The sequence below is a fragment of the Channa argus genome, chromosome 15, assembly GCF_033026475.1.
Source record: "Channa argus isolate prfri chromosome 15, Channa argus male v1.0, whole genome shotgun sequence".
Lineage (NCBI taxonomy): Eukaryota > Metazoa > Chordata > Actinopteri > Anabantiformes > Channidae > Channa > Channa argus.
In genome coordinates this window covers 21,298,484-21,310,459 of record NC_090211.1, presented here as the reverse complement: position 1 = coordinate 21,310,459, position 11,976 = coordinate 21,298,484, and the positions used below count along the sequence as shown (strand labels likewise).

Below are 11,976 nucleotides of genomic sequence, written 5' to 3'. Positions count from 1 at the left end.
GGCCCAACACACACTGAGTAATTACAGCATAAACTGTTTGACACTTGGCTCATTTATATCGTCTCACAACAAATATCAGCATATTAGCCATAGTCACATGTTATCGAGTATAATAAAGGAAGGCAAGGTGATCTATGTAATTATCTGTCTTGCAAACAAATGCAGATTTTAACTATTATCAGCATCAGTATAATATCAGTTAGAAAATAGGGTGTTAAAGAAAGGAAAGAATGAAGGTAAAGCTTTCAATAAAGATTTAAACATTTTGAATTGATGATGTTTGAAGATCACACCTGAATTTCTGCAACACCTTTGAATGTGTGGCCTAAGATCTAAACCACAGAATTATAGCAGCCACAAAATTCCCAGGATTAACTAATTGCTTTGACTCTCCAACGAAGAGAAATGTCCTTTAAAACAGGTAATTAACATTTTCTGACACTTTTCCTTTTTAGTGTCATTAATGTCCTTAAAACACAAAAGGGAAATAAACCAGTTCAGACACGATCAACACGATCACGATCTTTGAGAAACATTTGGTCATGTTGGTAATAACCAGGACTTCAGAGAGGAAGCCTTTCACGTCAACGTCTGCTGCAATACTCCATCAATCCACAGGGTGGAGGTAACACAAAGATAAACAGAAATAAGAATTTACCAGGGCGACTGCAGGTTCTTAAAATGCCTTCAATTCACATCCTATTGGTCTTTCACATCCTATTGGTCTGAAATATTTGAAGATTTCCAGCTCACACATGCAGAACAGGAAGCATAAAATATCAAAAGCAGAGACCACCAGCACGTTGTAGGAGCGCTCGATTTTCTAACAGTTCATCCCAGACTAGCAACTGAAAACAAACGTACCCTTGGAGGTCAGGCTGACGGGCTGCAAACACTGCAGGGGGCACAGAGGGAATCAGAGGAAACTGGAAAGAAACCACAGCCTGATCAGAAATAGTCACCTGTCAAATGAAAGATCAGAATGTAAGTAGTTAGTTCTGAGTCCTTAAGTGAGTCTAAAGTGATCAAACAGTGTTTGATCAGCCTTCAGTTCATCACGTTGTTAGGAACCTGTGTTATCTCCACTAGATGAACTAGTTCAAGTCTCAATTGAAGGACGGGTTCTATATTTTAGAGTTACTGCTGAATAGAAAGGAGAGAAAGTCAGGATGCTACAGAAACATGGAGAAAGGAAAGAAAATCCACAGAAACTGTCCATCTTACAGTTTTAACATGCAGAATCGAATATTGGAACCTGTTATATATTAAGTAAAATGTGTCTGGGTAAATGTTGTATGAAGTAAATCAAAAATTATAACCAAAAAATGATTCAATGTGCCTGCAGCTTCTCACCTTTTGTCTCCTATACAACTCAACTGCATTGTTCTGTCTTCAGAATGAGGGCAAACAGATTAAAGCTCATTTTCTGTTCTCATGACATTTCATCCTGAGTCCAATATAATGTAATGAGTCACAAAAAGTGAAGTAGAGAGTGAAAGCAGACGTATCTACACCATGGATCAATCAATGCACACCTGAGCACACCTGATCCAGGTAATCAGCAGTGGCTAGTGGGAAAACAAGCAGGTTTGCAGCCCCCAAGGCCCAGAGGTCAACACTCCTGCTCTAAATCAAAAGACAATTAACCAAAATTGATGGGAATTTTTGGGAAAGTAAATCTATCTATCTAATATCTAGATATTTTCTGAATGACGATATGTCAAACGTTCTGCCATTTACATACTGGAGTTTGTCGACATGAATCGCACAGTTTAGGCACAGCTGACTTAAATGTTTCTGGCCAGGCAGTGTGTACCTTGAGTCTAAAGTAACATTGTACAAAGACAGTTTGAAACCGTCTGGACATGGACATGTGAATATGACATCCAGTTCATCATCTGCTAAGAGACTTTATGTTTTGTTCTGAATGTGTTTCAAAGGAGTAATTTCCTGTGTGGTCAAGTGAGGCATCATTTGTTTTTATTGTTCCTGTTCTTATCCCGTGAGTTCAGGGTCCCCCTATCAGACCCTATCAGCCTGAGAGACAGTGTGACCCATTTTTGTTATTTCACTAATTTGTAGATGAAAACAAATGATGACAGACAGGAATGAGCCTACAGAACATCAGATGTTGGCTTCACAATATTTAGCTACTTAGTAGCTGAATAGTTCTTTCTCCTCTGATAAAAAAGTTACCCAACGTGTCTTTGCCCGTGTTATTTACTGTGGGTGTGGACATTGGTAGAATGTGGAGCTTTAGTTGTCTTGTCTGCTTTCAAATGCGAATGCTGCCATATTATATTGTCTTTTACATTTGCTACTTTGTATCATGTAACTCGTGATCCTCCAGACAAGAGTCATACTGCTGAAAACCTTTGTTGAATGCAGATACATCACTGAGCAAAAATGAACTGACCTGTCTTGCAAAGTGAGTTTCATGTTCAGATGCCCCACAGCTGCAGTATTTTTATTTCAATTTGGATTCATTCTTGGATATGGACGTATTTTGACAGAGCAACTCTGGGATATTCAGGAAATGATCTCACACCACCTCTGAAATGCACTAAATAACCATCTTCCTTTATAGAATATGCTGATCATCCACTACATTAATATGACTGTTTGACTTTAATGGTCTTAGAAGAATAGATTCTTCTACACATAATTAATGTCTGTAATTTGTTCAAAGTGTTGGTTGAACACTTTATTCTAAATGGATAATAAATGTTTGAATTGATTTGCAGTGAGAAGGGCAGCTTGGGGCCTACTGCTTCTATTCCAACTACTCTTTTATACGTTAGAGACAAATGTCAATAGAAAAGAAATAGCCTGTCTTTAAATCAAACATTTTTATTTGACCTTAGTTTCTTGCAAAGCAGAAACACACAAGCATCCATAAATCACATGTACTCTACTGAATTTACACACATTTTGGAAAAAGAACAATTTCAACATTTATTTTAAAACTTAAAAAAATCAAGAACAAGCAAATAATGTCTTATTGAACAACTTAAAACAAAGACTGAAATCTTCTAACATGTTACATTGTCAGGCCTAACTAGCTCTCAGCGGAAACACAATCAAAAGAGAACAGGTCAGAACAAGCACAGGAACAAATGAAGTGTATGATGCAATCACAAAGCAGGCACAGCACATCACCAATCTTTAACCTTTGTCACCTTCACAAACGGTCCAAGGCCACCACCTCCTGCTCCTCCTGCTGGACAAAGGAGTCAGTCGTTAGTGTCAGTGTAAGCCCACCTTCACACACACATACACACACTGCACACACATCACATTACTTAGAAGCTCTGATCTACAGAGGAGGAGGAGGAGGAGTTGCTATGGATCAACATCAGAGAAAACAGGAAGTGTTTGTGAACAAGCCAGTAGTTGGCCAAACTTACCTGAAAGAGAAAATGGGGAAATTATAACCCAGGAATCATTTTTCTAGTGCATTAAAGACGTTCTTAAAGCACATAAGTGAGAAAAATGCAGACATTTTCTCTGTGTGTGGTTCCTGTTTTATCCTCAACTATTCATCCACGACAATAGTTACCTGTTCATCAGGGCCGTTGTTGATGACTCCATGGACTCTAGGTCGACAGTTTCCTTACTCTCTGCAACGTGACCATCTCTATCACGTCATCTTTGGGGGTCCTCTCTGAGGTGCTGTTGACAGAAAGGAGGATTGGCACAATAAGTCTTCCCAGGTCCACTTGACTCATAATTTGAACATTTTGGATACAGTCCCAGGATTTAACAGTGCATTTGTTGAAGACTACATGACGACATTTTCTTTTTCTTTCTGAGGATTAATACATATTTACTGTACTGAGTAGCAGAGACAATACTCACATGTCCAGATTCCCTGAGCGTCCAGGTGGGATAATTCCCTTCCTATACAGGAAGTAGAGGACACTGCTGATGGCCAGCAGCAGCAGACACAGTATGATGACTACTATGATCACCCCACTGCCCTTAGCTGCATGAACACACAAACACAGAGAGCAAGAAAATCCTGTTAGTTCACTTCATCTAACAATTGTTCTCATCTCTGAGCTGCTACTTTGACAGCTGCGGTGTTTAAGAGGATTTGACCTTTGCTTCACTGTGTACCAACCACATAAAATAGTTTGGTTTCTTTATTTGTAGAGCACTTTTTGGCTTATCTTTGAATACATCCATACATACATACATTCCTCCAGCTACTCCAGTTTTCTCCCACAGTCCAAAGACATGATGTTAGGTTAATTGGTGACTAAATGACCTGTAGCAGTGAATGTGATTGTGATGATGGTCTTTCTCTGTATGTCTCTCTGTGATGGCCCTGAGACAGACTGGAGACCTGTCCGGGCTGTACCCTGCCTCTCACCCAATGACTTCAGCCCCCTTTTCCTGAATTCTATTGTTCAGATCAGATGTTTGAATTTGTTAAAAACTAAGATTGTGGTATTTATTCTATCACACATACATATTTTATTATACATGATTGATTATTAGATTTTCCACTAGTTGTGTGTAGAAACCGTTTCCTCTGATTGTACAAGTATTTTTAGTTAAGTCAAACTGATCATGTAACACCTGGAAGAGGTTCAGCCCCTCAGGACATCAGTGGATATTTAGAAAAGCAAACAAACATTTATTTTATTAATAATTCTCAAGAGAGAATCAACACTACATGTATTTAGCTTATTTTTGTTTTCTTTCAAAATTCCGGGACATAAAAATAATGTTTTTACCACTGCAGAGCATTCGGGCAGAATATCATGATTGAATTGCTGGAATTTTCTGGTGATCTGACTTTTCATCTTTTATGAAACGGGACATTTAATATGTCAAAGATCTGCCAGCAAACCAAAGAGTCCCTGCATGAAACTATAAATAATGTATGGAATTGTCTCACACAGAACTTAGACTAAAGCGTGAACACAGAAAGAAGAGAGATGGGGCAAAGGGGAAAAGGCATCTGACAAAAGAGCTGTCAGGGCAAAACTCTTACCAGGAGTGAAGGGAGCTGGTGTGGTGACACTGGGAACTGTGAGGAAGAAAAACAACACTTAGAGAGTGAGCGTCTGTCCAAGTCCACCACTGTTAACCCAACACACACACACACACACACACACACACACGGAATTACACCCAATCTCATGTCACACTGCAGGTGTAAGGGAAGATTGCTGACTTCATCCACCTGTTGAAGTGACAGCTTTTTGTCCTTCACATACAAACAACTTTCACATAGATCATAGATTCATTCTTGCTTTATTTGAGCAACGATGCTCACGTGATATCAGTCCCCAGAGGGACTAGTGGTAGCACTAAAGATCAGCATGGAGAAAGAAGAGCACAGCTCTCTCACAGGACACACTAGTGAGGGTAACCTGGTAACATTCGTGTCATGTGATTTTTCCCTTAACTGTTGCTAAATGCTGATTAGTGCGAGCTAGTACAAGACACCATCTTCTTGTCTTTGGTGAAAAGAGCTTAGAGAAAAAGACAATCTATGAACTTAGCAAACTGTGCTTTATCCCACTGTTAACAATAAGTAAAGGATTAACAAAATTGGTTTTCAGAGCCTTTAAACTTGATTTAGCAGTTTAAACCTTAATGAGCATTGAGGTCACCCTACGTCTCCTAGTTCATCCCCTAATGTACAATCGCTAGTTTGGTCCCTAGTTAGAAACCACATTCTACTGCCTGTACCATTAAAGCCCGACAGTGACCAAAACTTTTCAAACAGGCTTTGAAACTTTCAATCCAAAATAACTCAAATGCTGTATGAAAAACCTTTTGCTGGTTATTCCAGATTTCATACACTTAGAATTGGTGAAACACATACAGAAGCACAATGTTCTGACTTTACTGTGGTTGTGCTATTTTGTTTGTTTTTTTCCAATATGATGGAAAAATGAATAACATGAAATCAATTCAACAATTCAAAACCTGGTTGTTCCCTGCACTAGAGAACTGAGAATAAAGATTAATGGTTCACTCGCTAAATGGCCCCTTTTTTAATAATCCATCCACTCATACATGGAAAGTGAGAGAGAAGCTCTTACTGGCTTTAATGTTGAAAGCTTTGACTTCAGTGCCCACGTCATTGGAAACGTTGCAAAGAGCTCTGATGTCCGAGGTGACATTTACTGACACCACACTCTGAGCCACGTACTCGTTCGACTTTCTTACCACCTCCTTCCAGTTCTGTGGAGACACAAACACACCTTGTTGATGAAGAAACCATGTGTTTTATATTGGCACAATAGAAATGCTCTTCACAGCTGGTATAACTACAGTTGGGTGCAAAGCTTTGCATCTGTACCAGAACAAACGTTTCTTCATGAGAAGTGAAAGTGAGTGGAATTTTCATCCCATCAGGCTGCGTATCTCATTTGAATTTAAAGCAAACATCATCTTAAATAATGACACTCTTTGTATTCTCTTTGTATTCATTCAGAAATAATGGCTCCTGCACCTACAGAGAAACGATCTATGTACAAGAAGAAAGCAGGAAACTCTACAATGACTAGAATCAGCCCCCAAATCTGGGTAAGTTGGAAGTCGGACTCTACCATGAGAGAAATTTGAGGGCTTCAATGAAAAACACTGCTCCCACCATTGACATGACTACAAACAAAGCTCCTCTAACAGAAGCAGGTTAGTGCTGTGTCGTGAGCCTTCTTGGTGACCTGGGTGCCGATGATGTTCCAGGAGATGCTGGGCAGTGGAGAGCCTTCAGCCTCACAACTCAGGTTCACCATCCTGCCTATTGCCTCCTCCAGCTGCACTTCCTGATCCTCTCCAACCAGCTGGGGACCACCTAGACACACCCACACACACATATATTTGCTGAGTGACATAAAGCATTTCCTCAGCCCTTTGCCCTCACCTCACCTTAGAATTGAAATTCTTAACCCTCAAACATCCCAGTTCATATCTACTCTCCTTTAATGCTGAGCTAGTGTCAGTGGAAGTCAACGCTTCCTGCACAGATGTTTCACATGAAAAGCCCTCCAGTGACCTGAAAGGGTCCAGTTCACCTTTTTATGGTAGGTTTGGAATGTGAGAAAAAGAGGAGGAGGTGGCTGAGCTAGGGAGCCGTGTGGGGCCACTGACCTCGTACAATGATGTGAACAGAGCCGCTGCTGTGCAAGGCCGGGAAGGAGGGAGCAGAGACCTCACAATGGTACTGTCCTGTTGTTCCATAGGTGGCGTCCTGCAGGTGCAGTGTGTTTCCCGTGCCTACCTGCTTCCCATCCTACACACATGTAAACCATAAACACACACACTAATGCAGCTATTTATTAGCTTTCACATCATCTAAACATATTCATTATCCTTTTCTTTTCTACTGTTTTCAGTAAGATTTTCAATCCAGTCTCTGGTCTACTGTGTACATACCTTGTACCAGACAGTGTGTGTTTTCAGAGAGGACAGGGCATTGCAGGTTGCAGTCAGATCTTCCCCTTTGAGCATCACCTCTGAGTCTTTTGGCACCACAACAGCTGGGTCCAAATCTGAACACAACAAACAGCAAAGAAAAGGAAATCAAATGCTGTAGGAATGGATTTATCGCTTTCTTTCACATGAGACAATCAGTATGGAGGTGGAGTCTTTGTGTGTGTGTGTGAGGCCACTTCTCACAGTGCACAGGGAGCTGAATTTCTCCTTTGACGTCTGCGTATTCGTCAGAGTCCAGAGGGCGACACTGATAGATTCCGCTGTGGTTTCGTGACACCGGTGACAGGATCAACACGTGGCCACTGCTCTCCAAGTCCACATCCTGGTCCTGCTCAAAAATGAATGAAAGTTGTCATCTCTGTCCATGTTGTGGAATGTTACTAGCTAACGCCAACAATCTCAAGGGGACAGGGAGTGTAAAAAGAATAGTTTCCCTAACCTTACTGGATTTCAAGTTTTAATGTTGCACACTGCATGTGATACTCATCATGTGGTGAAACAGACTCCATTAGGGGGATTCAGTGGGCCGACAATATATTTAGGCCCAATATCTAAACCCACGGTATTTGAAAGTAGAGATGGAGGCAGACAAGGCCGAACCGATATTACACCACGTACTGTGAAACTTACTTGTTTTCTGTGGAAAATGAAGGATGGAGGGGGGTTGCCGTCACCATGGCAACGCAGCTCCACTGTATCCCCCTCTTTGACCAAGCCCTGGGGCGACTCCCTCCACATCTCCACCTTGGTGCTAGGGTCTAAACACACACACACACACACTCAAATTAAGAAGGCTTATTCAGCGAGCTGCTAAAGTCATTTTACAAGGTCATTTCCAAGAAAGGCTCAACGTTAACTCACAGTAAACAGTGATGTTGACGCTGTTGGACTCCAACGTTCTGACGCCTCCTGGGACAAAGAAGCTGACCTCACAGGAGAAATAGGCATCTTCATCCTCCCTCACCGCTTTATACTCCAATGTGCTCTGGACGGAGAAAAAGCCTCTGGGATCTCTGCTCACATTTGCATCTGTCAAACACAATACAGATGTTTAGTGTAACAATGGACAGAAGTTCTATGAAACTGACACCTATTGCTGTAGAGGTCACAAAGTGCATATTCCAACTGTTTCTCTGTTGCTGTCAGCTGGTAATTTGGTGATCTAGACATCTGGTCCTCATGATTACAACCCTGGCAAGACTACAGCTGCTATCAGGCTTTAATAGAAACACACTGATGCTTCACATTAACAGCTTCGATTGCTAACAGAAAATTCAAAGTGTGATACAGGTGAGACCCAGACACAGTGTCTCATCTACACTTTGCACTTACGTCCTGCTGAGGACATCAGTGGCATGCTGTTCTTGTACCAGGTGATGTTGGGCTCAGGGAAGCTGTTACGAACCTCACATGATGCAACCTGGATGGAAAGTCACATTGGCCAATCTTTAGCAGCACTGTACAGGAAACTTGATTTCAGGGACTAACAGTGTCTAAGATTAAGTAGGCCCACCTTAGATGGCATCTCATTGGTCACAGATATTCCTGTCATAACATCCTTGATCACTGGGGCGTCTGGAGGAGCTGAGTTAGAAAAAGAATAATTACAAATCTTACAGATTGGAATGTTCCTTTAAACAACAGCTATTTTGAAATCCATTTAATGTTTGGTGGGTTTCCTTACCAAACACTCTGAGATCGGTCGTGACCACAGCAAACCCAAAGACCTTCTCCTGCACGTGGCAGATAAACTGCCTGTTGTCAGAGAGCTGGACATTCTGGATGGTGAGTTGAGTTTCCTGATAGTCCAAAGTCACATTGATCCGATCACTGTAGTCAGTGTTGTCGAGTACTTTCTGTCCTTTGTCATCACCGTAGAAGATCGGTTCCAATGAGCCCCTGATGTCAGGTCTCTGGAGAAAAGAGGACATGTAGTCAGGCTGACACATCACCTTTAACTGTGTATCATGGAGTAAAATGCTGAGTAAAATGTGTGTCCAGCTGACTGCTGCTGTGAAACAAACATACAATGTGAGCCATCGCTCAGCTGAGTCAGTCTGATTCAGACACATTTCGTCTTGTTAAAAATCTCAAATTCTCAAATAATTTTGGTTTTTGCATATATTTATTTTTTTGCACTTGTCCTTAATGTCTGTCCCATGTTTCACTGGGACCCATATGTCCCTCAAACTGAATATTAAATCAAAAGTTGTATAATTTCTTCTAACATCACCAGAATAGGTCTTTGTTTTAGGTATTATGGAATGTGGAACAAGTTTTGAAGGTGCTGAAAGCAATAAATGCATCAATTAGTTATTATTAATACATTTATTTTGTTTAGAAATATACTATAATTATATATAGTTATTACTCTGTGGATACACTTTTAGGATAACATATGATATTGATTGATAGATTCTATGAGTTCAGCCCTGAATGACACATTCTTCAACACTACACTGATAGAAAAGTTATTCACTCACACAGCCTGTGTGTCTCCTTTGTCCTGACAATATGATTAAAGTGAACACAATCAAAAGCTGCCTGCAGGACAAACATTGATGTTGATGTAAAATTTCCATTGGAAATAAATTCTCTCTTATAAAAAAATGGTTTTATTGTTATGCTGCATTATAGCTTAGATTTGTCTGTGGTTTATTTTATGTTTTCAACTTTTTTTTATCGTTTTTTATTGTTGAGTCGACAATAAGGGAGGCAATTAAATAGCCTGATGATTCAATTACAGTTGTGGGTCACTGGCCATGATTCAAATGACTGACTTTTAAGCAGCAGACCTACACAAGAAGTGAGCAGTTGAATTGTGTCAGAGAGTTTCAGTTATACTCACCACAAACCACTGGACAAATAAATCACTGGGCTGATTGTTCCCATCAGTGACGTTATACTGGCAGAGGATTTGAGCAGAGTCACCCAGGTAAACCTCAACAGTCTCCTGTGTTGTCAGCTCCCCCTTTGTCCAGGCTGAAAAACACATAGACATGCACATAAATCCACTACACAGTCAGCATTGGTTCTTCCTGACCTACATCTAATTCTGATTATGACCCTCAATCCTAATTGTGCTCACATCTGGCTTTAGATTCCCTGCATTCATTAACAGGAAAGGTCAGTACAGTCCCTGATCCCTCCCTCGACTGTAACTTCTTGTAGCAGCCAATGGATTTGTCATCACAGTCTAAGAAAAAGTGTCACTTTACTGCTGAATCTTTTCTGTTTTTAATGTCATGAAATAAAGTATCTGTGAGTACAAACCATCTGAAGGTGGAATTATCAAGCTCCTCAAAAGTGGAACTTAAGCTCGGTTTAGTCTTTAGGACTACAATTAAAAACTATCTTCTATTAATATGGGTTAACTTTAGCTGCACTTTACAGATGTATTATGTTGGAAACTGTCACAGTTTAGTGTTGGCAAATACTGAGGGACACAAAAGAACAAGAGCACAAACATAGACATTTACTTTTGAATAAGTGTTTTAAATATGAAGAAAACCACTTTGCAAGACCGAGACCTTGGTGTTTTAAGAGTCCAGCTGCCACCCTGCTGCTCCCCCCCCACCACCCTGTCAGCCCTCCTCACAAACAATCATTTTCTGGCCTGTGCTCGGCCAACCGTTCCTTTTTTTTTTGAGCATTCAAATATCAGGACCTTGATAGTTACTGAATTAGAATAATCAGCACAGACAATATTTCAGCAATGCAATGTTTTTACTGGAATTATGCTTAATATTCTTAATATTCTGTTAAGACATGTTTGTCATACAAAATACAATCTAAATACAATCTAATTGAAAAATCTTCATATATTCCTTAAGTACTGGAAAACAGGACTTTGTTTAACTCACCTATATAGAGAAAAACCACAAATGTTCTTTTCAGGAAAGCCATGTCCGCGTTGCTCGTCGTATCACACCAAAGTGGCTTCTTGCCTTGAACTTACCAGAAACCCGCAGGAACTACAATCAAAGTATCTTTCTATTCAAAGGCAGCTTATCAGTCATGTAACAGTTTCAGCATTCTTTGCGTTTCTTACGTCACCAAAAGTTTAATCGGAATGTTGCAATATTGATACAAATGTAATAAAATCATTCTTTTACATAATTTAATAATTTAAACTGGCTGTATGAACATAAAAAATAAAAAAAATAAAATGGTGAAAACACGTTCAACTAACAACCACAAACAACAAAATATATTTTTTATTAAATGGCCAAAATCACATGGGTAAGAATAATAACTACCTAGAATCACATCTGGTAGATTCTAAGTAATAATCTCAATTAAGAGCTGGAAAACTACATGTTAATTGAATAATAATATTGCAGCTCCTCAGCATTGAGGCATTTTAAATCATAGTAGCTGTATAGGTCACAAAGCCAGGCCCCTTTATGTCAGCAGATATAAAGCTTTTCCTTGTTCTTTTAGGATATAAAAAAGGTGCATCTTGTTATAATAAACTGCTTTGATTGACAGCTGAAATGAGATGTGCCACAGGAG

General features: G+C 40.0%; 1 protein-coding gene across 1 annotated transcript; it reads right to left on the bottom strand.

The window, feature by feature from the left end:
* Positions 1-2,862: 2,862 nt before the first annotated feature.
* LOC137100147 (cell surface glycoprotein MUC18-like) lies at positions 2,863-11,367 on the bottom strand. The gene is made up of 16 exons (XM_067477782.1): positions 11,325-11,367; positions 10,310-10,443; positions 9,146-9,374; positions 8,975-9,045; positions 8,794-8,881; positions 8,323-8,490; positions 7,993-8,240; positions 7,645-7,789; positions 7,402-7,541; positions 7,117-7,258; positions 6,650-6,820; positions 6,063-6,224; positions 5,003-5,038; positions 3,859-4,021; positions 3,560-3,672; positions 2,863-3,220 (listed from the first exon to the last, which is right to left on the bottom strand). Exons 1-15 carry the CDS (start codon positions 11,365-11,367, stop codon positions 3,597-3,599), a joined length of 2,016 nt encoding a protein of 671 aa, XP_067333883.1. The 3' UTR covers positions 2,863-3,220; positions 3,560-3,596.
* Between the last annotated feature and the right edge of the window lie 609 nt (positions 11,368-11,976).